This window comes from Pteropus vampyrus, unplaced genomic scaffold, assembly GCF_000151845.1.
Source record: "Pteropus vampyrus isolate Shadow unplaced genomic scaffold, Pvam_2.0 Scaffold134, whole genome shotgun sequence".
NCBI lineage: Eukaryota > Metazoa > Chordata > Mammalia > Chiroptera > Pteropodidae > Pteropus > Pteropus vampyrus.
Window position 1 is genome coordinate 1,200,596 of NW_011888915.1, and position 17,175 is coordinate 1,217,770.

Here is a 17,175-nt window from a genome sequence, read left to right on the forward strand (position 1 = left end):
AATAATCTAACATCTTGCTCTTAGTATCTCTGGGTAAGACTAAAAAATTTTTCCTAAGGCAGGAAAACATGAAATGGGAAAATCACAGCGAGGTGTGTTTCTGTGATGATAATTTGCACAAACTGCCTGCCTACATTTATATCCCCAAGCACAGCAGCCAAGAAAAAATCCGGAAATTGAACACAGTTCCAAAAACGGAATGTCCAATCGTTCAGTAAGGCTGATAGAAAAGCACATTAAGGACATGGTGAGATTTGCTTCTTGATGTAATAAAACAGACACCAATGTTTAGCTGCTGAATGTGTGACAGTGGGAAGCTCAGAGAGAAGGAATCAATTTGAGAAATACCTTCTCCCTACATCACAAACATTCTCAGACCCATCAGAAGACTCTAAAACTAGGTCCTATAATACAACATCTGTAAAGCAAACCCACCTTTTAGCTTCAGGCTGTGTATGACCTGGTTTCTCTTTTTAATTTTGTAACTAGGGTCTACGGCCATACTACCTTGAATGCGCCCGATCTTGTCTGAGCTCGGAAGCAAGCAGGGTTGGGCCTGGTTAGTACTTGGATGGAAGACTGCCTGGGACTACCAGGTGCTGTAGGCTTAAAAAAAAAAAAGAAGAAAAATTTTATAACTAGGGTGGAAAGCTAACAGTATAGTATGTCATGGCCAGTGTGTCAACCAAAATGTGGGTACAATGTTACAGAAAGATCCTAGTAGTCTTTTAGTACATTTCCCTTGTAACTTGAGAGAATGTTAGATGAATCACTGGGGTCCTGAGTGCTGGATGTCAGATCCCCACATCTCAGAGTCTGAGTTCTCTGGATTCTAGAGTAAATTTTATGTACGATGGCAAAGGAAGTTTCTTTCTGGGGGTGGAAGACAGGTTTAGGGCGTGAAGTAGGAAGGAGGGGGTGTGCCACTTTTTATGAGTCATCATTTCAATTTTAACGGTTGTTGAATCTCTAGTAATTTTTGACGTGGAGAACATACACGTCCCACTGCTTGGTTGGGCTTAAGTATTCTTACATTGCACTACTGCTCCTGAAAATAAATTTTGCTAATTTGCAGCTGAGGGCACATCTTTGACGTGTCATTATTACCATACTTGTTAGTATAACAACAACCCAAAAGTGCTAAGGGTTTAGCATTCCCCTCTCCTACCTGCTTCATGGCAGATAGGACATCGTTCAGATAAATATGAAAAGTGATGACTTCACTTATAGTTTTCTGTTTGTGGTCTAATTAACCCATAAGATGCCAATTCTCAGCCACCCTAAACCCCCCTTTCCCTCCCCCCGAACATTTAGGGCACATAGTTACTTTTTTAATTGATGCTGCAAAGGTGAAAACTTTTAAATTCCTGTATAAGACGCATTTCAGTAGCACTGGTGTTTATCTTAGGTCCGAGTCATGGATGGTCAACTTTTTTTTTAGGTAGATGAGAGGCTAATTCCCAGAAAGGGATGAGGGCTGGGTTTCTAGCCTTTTCCTGGCTCAATCTACTTTTTATGTCTTGTTTATAAATGGTTATGAACTAGGAATTTGGGAGTCAAGAGAGAGGAATGAAGTGGACACTGCGAGTTAGGGAGGGAATGACCCAAAGAGATGAGAATTCCAAAGGAGGGGCAGGGGTCCAAGTCCCCAGGGCTCTGAGAACAGAAATCTGCTAAGACCAACATTGGGAGCAGCAGTAGGTTCCTGTGGGATCTGCATCATTGCATTTATTTTGCATGATTAGTAGCAAACCAACTAAAAGAATTCACCAAGCCCTCAGAACAGATGGTTTCTGGGTAACTAAATGTCTCCTTGCCTGTGTCTTCAAGAACAATCCATGTCTTTGGAAACACTAACATCATAATACAGGATTCCAACTGAGTCTTGCTGTCTTCAGGAAGAATGGTTACTTTAAGCCAGTGTTTTTCAAACTTTAGCTGTGACCCTTTAGTGTCGTGACCTGATTTAATTGATCTTGACCAGCATTTTTTAGTGATATATAATAGAAAAATTTGAATGCATCTGAAATATATATATATATGTGTGTGTGTGTGTGTGTGTGTGTGTGTGTATATACACGTATATATATATATATATGACATTTTTAGTTTCAGTTGTATGTATGTACAAGAGTATGTATATGCTGGGTTGTGATGGAAAATGTCATTCTTAGTGTGGATCAAGCTCCAAAAGGTAGAAAAATATTTTTTTTAGGCAACTTTAAAAGAAAATGGCAGGATTGATTGTGGTATGTAATTAGCAGAGTGAGCAAACACTGCTCAACTGTTTTGTATTGGTTCAGGTGCTTGTATGAGTATGGGTATGTGTGCACATATAAGTGCATGTGTGCTTGTGCATTTGTGTGATCTGATTCTGTCGTGATGTCTAAGAAACAGTGTATTTTATCCTAAGAATAATAAGTCATAAGATTCAGAAGTTTATTTAAGGAGTTGTTGCTTAGTATGATAATTTCAGAAAATTTGATGAGGCAACTTGTAGCCTCATGTCAAGGCTCTTGAGATACAAGAGATGCACATCTTAACATTGACTCAAAATTGTAAATAAGTCTTTGAATTTTTTTTCCAATCACAGTTTCTTTGTCTAAGCCCATGCTGGTTAGCTCTACTATAATATCAAAATTTTCCATGATTTTACTATAAAGAAAAAGTATCACTTGAGCTAGTTATGGTGCTTGACTCTTTAGGGGGCAAATTTCCTGAATATACTTCCCTAATTAATCCCTAGAAATGCACCAATATTGACTTAGGTTTCCAAGCAAAATGAAAAATGTTGTTACCTTACCTTTTCCTACCAGTCTTAAAAGTCTAATATTTGGTGACAAGTTAAGTGTAGCAGACAAAGCAGCCAAAGCGGAGATGCCAGAGGAGGTCCCTGCATAGGAAGATGAAACACCACGATACTCAGAAACTCAGAGACATTATCACCTATTAGTGGAACGTTTATTAATACTCATAAGGTGCAAAAAAAATGAGACAGTGATGTAAAATGACAGGTGTCTTCTTCATCAGAGGTCTGCTTTGCAGCCCGTGAGCTCACTCGGTTCAGGCATCATGTTCTACAGGCTGGGGACTTGGACTCCATCACCTCTGACACAAAGCAGGGACCCTGATCTTGAGTAGCACATGATGCTCCAGTCAACTTTTGTAAGTACACACTGTTGGCCGTAGGAGGCTTTATTACCATCCCTTCCAAGGAAACAGATCACCACCACCTCCACCAGCACATTGAAAACAAAGCATATATGTTCCTGATGCTTTTACAGAATGTCAGGCAACTCATTATAGTTGGCCTGAAAATCAGTCCACACGAGAGGCATATGACAGGCAGATGGCTACAAGACTTCCTTAAGGAAGAGACAGAGCAACAAGAATGCTCCATGTTTAGGGAACTAGATCATGTTCAAAACGGAATGGGGAACTACCAACCGCCCCCTTCCTACAGATCTGACAGGCTTTTTCTGATTTGAAAACGGTCCCCCCTGAACTGACATGGTTGAAAATGTTACATTTACCTTGCCATGTCCTCTAACACTTTGATAGGGGTTTATCTTGTGCTGGGGTTTGCTAATTCTTCCAAAACCTGGGTTTCTGGGACTTACTGTTTATTCAGCTGGAACCTACAAAGTCTGTTTTTACTTGACTGAAAGAAATGAATCCACAGTATCTTTCATCACAAATCTAATGCCCCGGGAGAGAATACAGCAGCAAATCAGACAGACAAGGTTCTCAGGAGCCCCAGTACCCAGGAGAGTGCCTGACACACAGTAGGCACTTAATAAATATTAATTGAACAAATATACGAATGATGACTGGGCTGAGGGTGTTGAGGTCACAGTAGTGTTTCTTTTACAAGGCTTTGGGTCTCTGAAACTACAGACTTCGATCTCATCTGTTAGCAACAGTGTTTAAGTTTTCTTGGCCAATTATGTTATACTTGAATTTGATTCATACACTAAAAAGTTATGGACCGTTATAAATATCTTGGATTTCCTCTCTGGGTGCCTTTTTCTGGCCAAATCTTTGTAATAAAGAGATGTAAAGCCACACTGCACTATCGCCAACTTGCCTGCAAAAATTTACTAATGTAAAATAGAACCATCTTATCCAAGTTGCAAAGTTACAAATCATTTTGCTGTAGAAACGCAGGATGGTATTATTCATCATAGTGTTAACTAAGTTTAGTTCCTCAACTGCACTATCCTTTGGAACTTTCACAAATTGTCATTTTTCTTCCGTTTTCAATATAATGGTTCAATTACTAAGGGATTGTTTTCAATTAATAATTACTTCTATTCCTTATAAAACATGAGCTAACAAACACTCTCATCAATTTTTATCCATAATTATCATATCATTGTTTAAGAGTCCCCATTTTTTCAAAGAAAAATTTCTAATAGCACAGTGGAAAACAAAGCGATATCTCATTTTACAGGTAAATGTAGTATAAATAGTACATAATTGAATAGCTTATATATCGTATCCTATTATTCTCAGTGGCTGACTGCTGATCAGTTTAACTGCCTTTGAGCTATATATTTTTAAATGTGATTAAAACATAGTCTCACAGTAAATTTAAATGGCTTATTTAAGGCCCTTACATGGCAACAGTATCATATGTCAAAGATAAATGGTGTTTCTAATTTGCTAGCCACTTGGGTCAAGTTTACGTTAAGCAGGAAGCATATTTATACAAGTAATCGTAACACAAATGGTCTCTTGGGAAAAGCTGTTTGTGATGGTTTAACGTTTTGAAGTATGCTTTTGTTTATCTTCTAAATGGGCATTTTATAGGCAATGGACCAAAGCGCCTTAAATCCATGCTTCTGAACACAGGCATCTTAAGGATGAGGAGAGAGAGGGCGGGGTGGGGGTTGAGCCACCTTCATTTGACTAACATTCTTCAGGACCTCTACTTAAATCATGGTGGGGGGTGGCAGCAGCATCTACAGCACCTGGGAACTTGTTAGAAATGTAAAAACTGTACCCCGGACCCACTGAACCAGAATGTACATTCAAACAAGCTCCCCCTGTGACTTTTAAGCACTGCCCTGGGACCCCAAAGCCTCTGCTTTCCGGTGGCCAAGCACATGTCATGGTGTTCCTTTCTCTTTCCTTCTCGTCACTAGAATCATCCTCTTTAGAGGACAATGACCACTCAAACCCATGTTCCCCTTTCTTTCTCATCACTCCTGAACCCAAATGAATTTACCAACATCCGATGTCCTTGCTTTTATCAAGAACCCACTGCTCACGCTTTCCACCTGACACCATCCAGGGGCTTCCTGCTGCCCAGTAACTTTGGGAAAGTCCAAAGCATTGCTTTGCTGTGGCTGAGCCTCCCATCCTTCATTTATTCCATGTTGACATTGCATCCTTCTAAGCCAGAATCCAATCTCCCCTTGCTATTTTAATCCCTTCCATTCTTGAGAGAGGATTTCTTAATCCCTGTTTCTACTCGTGGAATGCTGCCTTCCTCTAACCCAGCCAGCCATAAGCTTCTCTGTTAATATTTATGGGACATTGAAAGGATGAAAGGGAATTATGCCAGATGTTTAGGAGAATCACTGACAGGGTTTACTCAGGAATTATATGCAGTTACTAATGACTCGTTCCGCATCCCCCCGAACGCACTTCTTTTGGCCCTACCTTGGCATTGAGAGGTCCAGCCTGCAACAGGTGCCTGCAGGCAAATAGACCTCTAAACCAGACCCAGACTGGCCAGCCAGTTGGCCCCTGGAAGCAATTTGGTCCCTCTGTTCCAAACTGTGTTGGGGAAAAGGGCTCTGCAAGAAAGCGAACTGGGTATTTAGAAGTGCATTGCTTACAGATTCAGGCTCTTGGGGCCAGGGGTAAACATAGCCAATGGTCAAGGGAACAATCTGGGGTCAACCAGTGAGGACCCCTCCGGCTCCTCTGGAGCCGTCAGCACCCAGAGCAGATTTCTCTAATCAGAGGAGACTGGCAGGGGGAGAAACAGGATCGCTTTCTGGCCGTAGTGAGTCCGGGGACCGCGCTTGCAGCTTCCATTCTTCTTGAGCCCAACAAACCAATTCTTCTCTGCGTGCTTCTTGGATGTGTAGGTGTTGTAATGGTTTTCCTCCAGCCTTTCCAGGAACAAACAGTCCTCATCTGGTGTCTGCTAAAAAGATAAAAGAGAGTCGGTCTATTAGTGAATGGTTTTAAAAAGGGTTCCTCGGCTTACTAGCTGGGTGACCTTGGGCAAGTTACCTAGGTTCTCTGTGCCTTAGTTTCTTCTTCAGTAAAAACGGGGTAATGAGCCTATCTCTGAGGGTGTTAACGAGGACTTAGAACAGGACCCAGCGCATAATGAGCCTTCAGTATACATTTGCTGTTGTTATAACCTCTCCCTCCATTTGCTGTCCTCAAGACCCTGTAGTCTCCCCCTGGGGAGATCCTGGATGACTACAAGCACCCCAAGACCAGGGCCGGGCCTTTTGTCTCTGTAAAGGCCTGGCACACAGGCATGACCACAACAAATGTCCAAAATAGGTAAAAGCAGACTGTGGGGCTTTTAAGCTTGGACTAGAAAAATAACTGAAAACCTACTAATATCACTTTTCATCCTAATGATTTTCACTCACCAAATCAGGATTTTACTTTTGCGTTGTAATGAACATACATGCTTGCCCAAAATGTGTCTTAAGTGTAAAACATATCCTGAAACTTAGTTTTTTTTTTAAAAAAAAAATGAAAATAGCTCTTTTTGCTACTTATAGAAAAAATTCTACTTTTTAAAAATGACAACTTATTAAAAAAAGAAAGAAAAAAGAAAAAGTCACCCCAAAGCCCACCCACCAAGACATAGACAGGTGATGTTCACTTTCCTTATGTCTTTATGTACGTCCACACAGAGATACGTTGAGGAGCCCATATAGATATAGATTTAGGATGCTTTCAAAATGGCATGCTATATCTGCCGTTTTAAACATGGTACTCAACCTATGAAAACATTCCATTTCACTAGCAAGAAAATGCAAATTAAAAATAATTTAACAAGTTGGTGATAATATTTGCAAAGAGCAAAAAGATTTACAGGTCTTAGTATTAGTGAGAGTGTAGGAAATTGGCTCTCTTCACGCACTCTGTTGGTCAGATAAATTGGTGGAATCTTTCTGAGGGTAGTTTGGCGATATATAATCAAAATTTTAAATACGTGTTACCTTCGACTCAGCAATTTCACGTCTAGGAACTGACCCTTAGGAGATAGTTGGACAAATGTAAAACTGTGTTTTCAAGGATGGTCTTTGGATATATTGGTTACTAATTGGAAGCAACCTAAATATCCATGGAAAGATGATGGGTAAGTGGATAGTGGCGCATCCATACAGTGGGATCCAATGCAGTTGTCGATTTATTAAGCTGGAAAGATAACTACAACATATTAAATAGGGCAGTTATTTTTAAAGATCTACCAACAATTACTTTTTTTTTTTTACTTGGAATTCTTCTGTTAGCAGGAGGAACACCAATTATTTGAACTTTCTATTTGTTAAGATTTTAGAAGATATTTATTATATTGAGATATAAACCAGTTAGGTGTATTAAAATACTATTATGCTGCTTATTGACTTTGCTCAATTCCAAATCATGTGGTCTATATATTATCTCTTCATACGAAGTGGTTGGTGAGTTTCTTTCTGGTGGTTTCCAGTCCTACTGTTCATTGTTCTCTATTTGTGGGCATGTTTGTCTGTTAGACTGTAAGCCCTGCTTTGGGAAGAGATGAGATCTTGGTAGCCTTCTGTCTACCCCCAGACATAGAACCATGCAAATAATAGGTGCTTGCCAGCGAGGTGGTGAATTTGATTCTTGATATTCTGTAAAGCATGCAACAAAGTTATCTTTGGTTAGTAAGGAACTCTGTATCCTTACTTATTCATGTGTAGTCTAGTGCAGTGACAACTTGGTGAGGCACTGGATCATTTTAGAACAAGATGGGACATAGATGTAATGTTTAATTGGGTGACTCTACTGCTTCTAAAGGAACTTATCCAGACATCAGTGTTTGATGCACATTGTCAGGGGCGGGAGGAGGTCAGCAGTTTTGTACCTGCGTGGGTGGCCCACCCCCCTGTAAGGAGGGCTCACGCCATGACACCACTCAGTGGGCATCAGGCCTGTGTTCTGTGACAAAGCTGAGGATGGCCACGCGCACCGCCCCCCCAGTGATGTCTCTATTACACTACAGCAGTAGACACTCACACAGTGACTGAGTCAGAGGCTGAGTCAGCAGGCCAGTTTGGAGGTGCTTGCGTTCACCACCCAACCAGGATTTGTCAGCGCTTGTCATGTACTCGGAGCAGTGCCAAAGGGTTGGGGATTAACAGTTGATTCATGCCTATTGTTTTCATTATTTTCTTTTTTATATTTAGCATGTTTTGTCCCCAATTACATAGGTGAGATAAACCCACTGAGGAAAATTCAGAAAATATAGCAAAGCATTCAGATATTATAAAATGAGCCATTTACCAACTCCAGAGATAAATAGATTAACGTTTTGGTATATAGCCTTTCAGACTTATTTTCTTTTAAATAAATATGTCCTTTCCACACACACATACACACAAATCCATATCATGATGGATTGATACCTAAAATCGGTGAAGAGCAAAAGGCAGAGCTCTGAGATATTTAGAACTTCTCTTTGTCAATGGGTAAATATAAAATTATGAGGCATAACATATCAAGATCACCCTCTGAATATTTCAGGTGAATTACAGTGATGGCTAGGACTATAATGGGAGAAGGGGGTGTTTGGAGCCTAGAGGAAATTGGATTTGAGGAGTTCTCCCCCAATATTTTTATACAAGTAAAAGAAGGTTATAATAAATATCAAAAGTGATTTAAAGAAAGAAAAGCCATAAAACTGTAACATGTCACTGAAGAAATAATGAAGGTCAGGATATATAAACTGTTTCATAGCTACCATTGATGGGATGCCGCCAACGTGCCAGTCACGCTGTCAGGCAGGTTCTGTTCATTGTCTCTCAGACTCCCCTTAAGCCCTTAATGCTGGTAGTTACTATCCATTACTATCTGCATTTTAGACAAGGCTCAGAGTGGGTGAGTAACTTGCCAAAGCGTCAGAGGCATGAAATTCAATTATGAGCCTGAGATTGAGTGATCCATTGGTCGATTGATTACCAACTGGAAGAACCTCCTAAAAAAAAATCTGCTCCCTATGAAGCAGCCACTGTCTTGCCTACCTCCAAACCCTTGAAATTATACCATTTGATCCATATTTCAGCCAACAGCCTACTACAGGCTACCTATTACTCTGATGATCTCATCTCCTTAACCCTTAGTGGGAGCATGAAAAGCACTGGACGGTGTCTACATCCTGAACTATGGCTTAGGTTATAGCTTCAAGAGAGCGTTTCCTGTGCCCAGTGTTACTTGGTAATTTGATATAGGTTAAAGCAATCCCCAGACTAAAATCACTCTCCAGGCTGCCTTTTTGTAGACATACATCTTCATAAAAGAGAAGAAAAGGGGTTTGGCTTTGGCTGTGAATTACAGCTAAGCCTTAATTATCTAGTTATTAGGATACGATGAAAGGATCATTGAAACCAGAAATAATTTCAAAACCTGGGACCATTGGCTTCAGCTCTCTTTCTAGTCAAATCTTTTACCAGAGATACCAGAAGGGATAAAATCAGATCGCTTCTATTTCTATACTTTTCTCACAAAGACTAGCATATACAGAGTCAAACCTGTCTAAATTAATTATGAGAAGGATGGAGCAGGTGATGTGGAGGATTTTAGATACTGAAGAAACTCTTTGTGCTTCTCCAGGGCAGGGATGTAGCTAATTTATCTTTGCATCCCTTTCAGTACCTAAAGTACTTAGATACAGGAGGCGTTTGACAAAATGTTGGTTAAATTGAGTTATTAAACTTTTTATCCTCTTATGTGACCCTTCTAGAATAAAAGTTTTATGAATGACATATCAATTCCTAGAATCCAGGCTCTGAAGTTTTTGTAAAAAGCCCAGAGGACACACCTATAGCATGTGGTTGATGCTCAAGAAACATTTTTGGAATGAATGAAGTGGGACTAGGTATTCCGGAATGACTGACAGATGAGTTACCAAAATTTCAATCAATGTCTTCTCTTTGTCTATGTGATAATATGTTTGAGTATTTTGAGAGAATACCGCAAGAAACTCTTTTATGTTTGTGCCTAAAATAAGGCAAGGTAGAGGGCAGGAATCCTACTGGAAACAATAACAAACAGAGACTAATTGTTGCTTTATAGTTTGTATCACTCAACGTAACAAGATTTCTGGAAACCTCAAACCTTGGCCGAGTCTGGAAGCTTGTCAGCCTTATACTTACTGAGCCGTACAAAAGCCCGTCGGAGTCCATGGCCAAGTACTGGCCACTCTCGGTGCTCTTTATATACACCTCCCCCACACTTTCCGCACTGAGCTGCAGCTGAACTGAAATAAAAATAACACGAGCAAAAGTAAATAAACACTAGGCTTTTGCCAATAGGGCCTGGCAGCCAGGACAGTTAGCCATGGAAAATTCTGCTCATTCATTTCACAGAGCCCTCAAGGATGAGCCTCAGATTAATCAAAACATAGAAATACAGTTCCTTTTTCTTTTCCCTCCAAAGAAAGCTGTCCATTGGGAATGGTGTTCTTGAGAGGAGAGATGAAGCAGGCATGCCTACCCTTCCCCGTCTGCTTGTTATAAAATGACCCTGTGCAATTTCACAGCACCTCGCTCCTTTCTCTTTCTCTATCACTTGCAGGGAAATAACCACGGGAGGAAGTGGCGTTCACTTCCTGTGGCTCCGTGGTCCCAGTGATCCTGGGGTGCTGTAGAGTGGCCACCTGACCAGCCTGAGTGTGTTCTGTCTCAGTCATCAACCTGCCTTGTAGGGGGTGCCTTTTTACAGCCGGGACTTTCTAGGCCTGGGAGCTTCTCGTCAACAGACTTATTTTCCCAAACCTGACAGTGTTATTTTCCTGGACAGAAGAGGTTCACAGGAAGTTGGATTATTTGGCACATCTGAAACTCAGCGAACTCACTCACAGGGAAGTTCAGTCATCCCCCAACTTCTGTGGCAACCCGACTGGGTAGAGACCCTAGCTTCAGATGGGGAAAATGAAGCACTTACCTCAAAATGCAGGGATGGGAACAGTTGTTCTCACCTAGGGGCAGTTTTGTTCTTCAGGGGACATTTAGCCATATCTGGAGACTTTTTTGTTGTCCTAGCTGAAGTGGGATGGTGCTATTGGCACCTAGTGGGTGGAGATCAGGGATGCTGCTACACATCCTGCAAAGCACAGGGCAGCCCTTCACAACAAGGAATTATCCAGGCCCAAAAGTCACTAGTGCCAAGGTTGAAAAACCTCAAGGTTGAGGTCAAGGGCATAAGTTACCCTGAGTTACACTCTCCCCATTTATGCTGACAGGTACTCCCAAGCTGCCTTGCCCACGGCTGGATACCTAATTAGAGTCCGATATCCATTTTGTAATTATTCATTTACTCACTCTCCCCAGGGATGCTCTGGAGGGAGGTGCTTTGATGGTTCACATTGGGAGTTGAACTTAATTTTGGACTCTTCTGAACAGTTTCTTTGGTCACCAGACTGTCACAACCATCATTATGACTAGGAGTGAAACCTAGACCAGGACTAGTGAGCACTCAAAAGTTCCACAGGAGGATGAGCTGACCTCTTAAGGGTCAGCTTTGTTCAGAGGCCAAGGAGCAGGGAGGCTGGAAGAAACACAGGGCTTTGGTGGGCATATCTGGACCCCTCATTGCTTTTTCTTCATTTTCATTTTTTTATTTAATTTCTTTGAATAGGAAATATATTCCCATATTTCAAATTTGGAAACAATACAAGAGGAAACAGTGAAAATTCTCCCTTCTTCCTACCTCCCACTTGCAACCAATGGGGATACAGCAGTAAACAAGCTAGACAAGATTCTCGTCCTTCCTCCCAGAGCACCTTCCCCTGGGAGACAGAAACAAGCCCCTCCTAGATATATTTTAGCTGTATCCTTCTAGAGAGATTTTATGCACATATGTGCAAATGCACGTTATTCCTCCTGGCTGTTTTTACACAAATGTTAAGATGCTATCTGTATAGTTCTGCACCTTGTTTTGTTTTTTGTTTTTTCTTAACAACTAATTGGAGATCTTCCCACCTCTTTACTGAAAGAATTAACTTTGTTCTTTTTGCCAGTTGAATTGTGTTCCATTATGTGGCTATGCCATAATCATGTAACCACTTCCCTATTAATGCGCTCATATTTTCTCATTTCCCTCTGTTTTCCTTGTCTTCTGATTCATCCCAGATGAGGTGCATAGTTATATCCCTCTTAGTGAAGATGCATTTCTCTCATCCTCGGACATCTTTGCCTCACTCAGGGCCTCCTCTAGCTTCCTGTGTAATGGAGTTTATCTAATTCATAGGAAGGAAATTGGAAGCCACTGATCTCCTACACGAGTCCTCCTAAATTCTGTTCGCTCTGAGAGAGCAGGACAAAAGCCCTCCCCACCCCGTTGTGATCTGGGACTCCTCTCTTCTAGCCTCAAGTCACACCATTGCTCACTCAGTCACTACTTCGCCCGTTCAACTCTGACAAATACACCACGCTCTTTCTCACCTCGGGGCCTTTACACAAGCTCTACCCTCTCTGGCACCCTCTTTCCCCGAGACTCACAAAGCTGGTCCTTCTCCTCCTCCCGTCTTCAGCCTAAATATCCCCTCTTCGGAGAGGCCTTTTCCACCCCAGCACCTACAGTATGGCGCTCCGTACTGAGGTCCCTTCACCGCCACTCTCCTTACCGCCCCTGCCAGTGCCCCTTTGGCCACCACAGCGTCGTCTCTCTCGACTCCTTGTCGGCTTCCTTCATGGCAAGTTGTACGAAGCGCGATTATTTTCCCCTTTAGGGCTTTACTCATTGACTTCTGCCTCCCCGGGAGAATGCGCCTTTGGGAGAAGGGGCAGGGATGTTGTCTGTCCTGTTCCCCCTTAGGTCTCCCGCACATCTCACAGTGCCCTGCCCTCCGGGGACAACTAATATATATTTGTTGAATGACCAGTATTTGCAGAGATGATTCTGCTGGTCCATCATCAATAAGCTGCGCACCTTGAGTTATGTTTCCATTATTGCCTTGTGGAGTGAAGTAAGATGGGACCGAGTAGAGAATTGTAAGGCTCAAGGATGGGCTCTGCCACCAACCCTCTGCATGACCTTGGCCAGGCTATTTAACCTCTCCTTCTCAGTAAAATGAGAGAGGTTTGGATTCAGTCTCTAAAGTTTTTTTCCAGCTCTATCGATCTATAAAGCAAGCGAATATGTTGACTAACAATGTATGATAGAATAGTATTCAGCAATAACAAGGAACAAAGCACTGACATATGCCACTGACATATGATAGGGATGAACTCTGAAAACATGGTAAATGAAAGAAGCCAGTCGCAAAAGTACATATATTTTGTGAGTTCATTTGCATGACGCGTCCAGATGAGGCCAACCCGTAGAGACAGGAAGCAGATGAGTGGCTGCCGGGGCTGGCGGGGGGAAGATGGGGCAGAGGAGGAGACTTATGGTTAGGAGGCGTAGGATTTCTTTTTGGGGGGATGAAAATGTTCTAAAATTGATTGTGGAGATGGTTGCACTGAATGTAAGAAAAACCACTGAATGGTATACTTTAAATCAGTGAATTGTACAGTATGTGGACTTATCTCAGTAAAGCTGTTTTTTCTTAGGCTCTGTGTTTTCATTTACGGTTTTCAGAGAACTTTCACATATATTTTTCTGTCTATCAATTTTCAGCATAATCCTGCTTGTTTAAGACAGACCAAAGGAAAGGGATAACAATTTACCGATCAATTTCAATGTTCCGGGCAGCATGCTAGTTTCTACCCTGGTCTGAATTGTGTAAAATTAGAATGTAGGCTCCAGAATCAAACTGCGTGATTTTTAAATCCCGGCTTGGCTATGCGTTAGCTGTGTGATCATTGAGCGAGTTATTTACCTCTATTTCCTTATCTGTAATGATAGTGCCTGCTTCATGGAGTTGTAATGAGGATGAAGTGATCTAATGCATGGACAGTGCCCAGCACTATCATTTCTGCCGTGCTTAGGTGACCTCATCGCTCCTCATAGCACTCCCTAGAGGAAGGTGGCACCAGCTCTGTCCTATAAGTGAGAAGACTGCAGCTCGGCGAGAGCACATTTTCCCCAATGTTACACTTGTCATCGGGGGCAAAACTATGACCAGAACCCAGGTTTGAGATTCCAAGTATCCTGCTTCTTCCTCTCTTTCATATAACACCTTGGGCTCCGATAATGGGAAACAGTGGTCCAAATCAAGCCATCCTCTCTCATCTTCTTCGAATTCCTTGTGTTCAAGGTCAGACATGTGCAAGATGGTGGATGGTCATCCAGGTCCCCTTTCGTAGCCATAGAATGGAGTGATGTTAGTCCCCTGAGACTTCTTCCCATCTACCATCCATATATGTAGGTATTTAGTCAAACACATTATAGGTGCAACAGAAATCCCAAATTGCAAATCCTTTTAGGTAATCAAAGATTTTTTTCTTAAAATAGAATGTATTTTTTAGAGCAGTTTTAGGTTCACATTAAAATAGGGAGGAAGGTACAGAGATTTCCCATGTACCCTCCTCGTCCCCATCATCGACATTCCCCACCAGAGTTGGTGCATTTGTTATAACTGATAAAACTACACTCACATATCATTGTGACCAAGGAAGGTTTTTATAAAGCTTTTTATTCCCCAGTTCATTTCTTTTTTATGTCTTAAATAGTTCCCATTCATCTCACTGTGGGGAGAAGTAGAGTTTACTTTGCCGTCTGTGGAGTCCCCTCTTGGCCATGTAAAGGCCTCACAGAGGTAAACATGAGCCAGCACTGCTTGGCACATGATCCAGTGCTCGGCCGTGAGCCCCAACACCAGGGTTGTTACACTGGTGAGAGTTCGTCTCAAGAGTTTCCTCTGTAAATATTATTTCTCCAGGATGTCCAAGTTTCATAGCTCATTTTCACTGGATTTCTTTCTGGCTAAGTTTCCTAACATATATCCTTCTGCAAGCAGAGCTGGCAGGAAGGAGTAACACCCAGCCCGAGCTGCTCGTGTAACCAGCTAGGTGTCCAACTCCCTAGTGTGACTTCATTCCAGTTTTCCAAACCTACATCCTCCTGCAGCTGCTTCTGAGGAAGAGTGGGGAGGAAGAGTGGGGAGGAGAGAGCAGGAGAAAGGGGCTCAGAAAGAGAGGGAGGAGCTGGCCACACAGCCGGGCTGAAGCAGAAGCTCCTCCCTCTTGGAGCCCTGGGGAACGTCAGGCAGCCGGCGTATTCATTTTCTGTCTATTGTGTGCTGGGAACTGAGCGCCAAGCCAGACAAGGGCCCTGCATTCCGGGGCTTACACCCAGTTAGGGATACAGAAGACCCCATGAATGCTAAAGCAACACAATAGCAAAAAAAAAAAAAAAAAAAAAAAATCACTTGTTTTTGAGCTAAAAGCAACCAAAAGTGTGCAACACTACAACGATAGATATATAGATATACAGATATTCTGTCAAAGAATAGCAGAAAGTATCCAGTGGAAAGAGAAAATTACAAAAGAATATTTATAGAAAATCCTTGATGGAAATTTTATTAAAAAAATAATAAAACAATATGCATAGTTCATAAATATATAGGGAGTAAAATACAAGAATATATGCTAGGTACAGACCAAATTCATACCCATGGCCGCTCTGGGGAGGATGGAGAAGGACTAAGACTGGGGAGGGGAGTGGAGGGAACTTCCCCTTCATACTAACTTCATTTCTTTTCTTTTCTTTCTTTCTTTTTTTTTTTTTTTTTACTTTTCATTTCTTTAAAAACACAGTTCTAAGGCAAGAACAGCCAGCTGGTAACACTGGTTAATCTTGGGTGATGGATCTGCTGGTGTTGGCGGAATTCCCTTCCTTACTTTTCAGGGGATGGCTAACATATAAAGCCCGGTTCTCAGTCAATGGGCAAACACTCAGAGCTGGCCAAAACTTCTGTTTCTTGCTCCTGGTGCCCCCTGTGATGCTCTATGACCCAGCTAAGGCTTGACCCCAGGGACCATCTAGTCCTCAACATAGGTGTCCATAAAGATGTCTTCTTGGGGACAGACAGGGAACCAGGAAAGCTGATGAGGCAGGACAGGGGTGAGGGGCCATTAAAGTCACACCTCTGTGTTCAGCTTCCTTTTCCAGCATCTTCTACTCAGTTAGCACCAGAGCAAGGGAATACCTCCTGTTTGTCCTTTACTGGGAATGCATTTGTGTGTGCTAGTTTGGGAAGGGCCCAGATGTCGAAAATAAATGTCGAATTACTGAAATGTACAAGATCACGTTGTAGATTGTGCTCCTCCCTGCCCCCTGCTCATCTTTTGGACCCCTTATGGGTCTTTACTTAGAGGAACCTACGTCAAGAGGAACCCAGCATTTCCGAGTGGCTGTGCTGGCCCCTCAACTAGCTGTTTTACCTCTTTTTCTGAGCAACTGTAAGTCTGTTCTCTGGTTTTCTCTTCTGCCCCCCAGAGCCCTCCATTAGCTCCTAGTAGTAACTTATTTGCGGTAAGATATGTGATTCCTACTTTCCAAGGAGAGAGAAAGAAGGAAAAGGTGTTACGAGCCTGTCAGTGCCAAGAGAAGTAAGCCTTGGGGCACTGCTCCTCCTTTCCGAGCCCTAAGCCATCCTCACTGGCATCTTCTTGTCCCACCCTAGGAATTTTTGAAGATAAGATTACAACTGGTACCTTTAGTGAGACAACTGCGCAGAGGGAAGTTCTGCTTCTGCAGCAGTAGGTGGCCTTTAAGCCCGCTTTCCACCTCTGCTCTCCAAAGAGAGGCCAAAAGAGATTACGTGCCTGGTTTATTCTGGGTTGAGACTTCCCGTCCTTTGCTGTGTTTACCTAAAGTGAGGTCAGCCTCAGTCAGAGCTCCTTGAGGTTGTTTTATGTCAGTGGCATTTATAATTAAAACGGAGCCACAAGCGAGGCTCCGTAAAACATTAGAGAAAGACGGCAAAGAAAAAAAAGGAGTTTGTGGGAAGAAAAATTCCAGTGGTTTGGAATACATACATATCTGAAAAAGACTTTTCTTAGA

General features: G+C 42.1%; 1 protein-coding gene and 1 pseudogene across 7 annotated transcripts in view; one reads left to right on the top strand and one right to left on the bottom strand.

Moving 5' to 3' along the window:
- The first annotated feature begins 490 nt into the window (after positions 1–490).
- Positions 491–608, top strand: LOC105297043 (annotated as a pseudogene).
- A 2,334-nt stretch (positions 609–2,942) lies between these two features.
- The window catches only part of FGF1 (fibroblast growth factor 1), an 87,446-nt gene continuing 73,213 nt past the window's right edge, over positions 2,943–17,175 (bottom strand). For 4 of the 7 annotated variants that reach the window (XM_011367453.2, XM_023534925.1, XM_023534924.1 and 1 more), the window contains 2 exons: positions 10,380–10,483; positions 2,943–6,160 (listed from right to left, as the gene is read on the bottom strand). In XM_011367453.2, coding sequence (XP_011365755.1) covers positions 5,966–6,160; positions 10,380–10,483 — 299 coding nt within the window. In that variant the 3' untranslated portion in view covers positions 2,943–5,965. The remainder of the gene's footprint in view (positions 6,161–10,379; positions 10,484–17,175) is intronic. The other 3 variants (XM_023534926.1, XM_023534927.1, XM_023534928.1) reach the window with 3 other exon arrangements.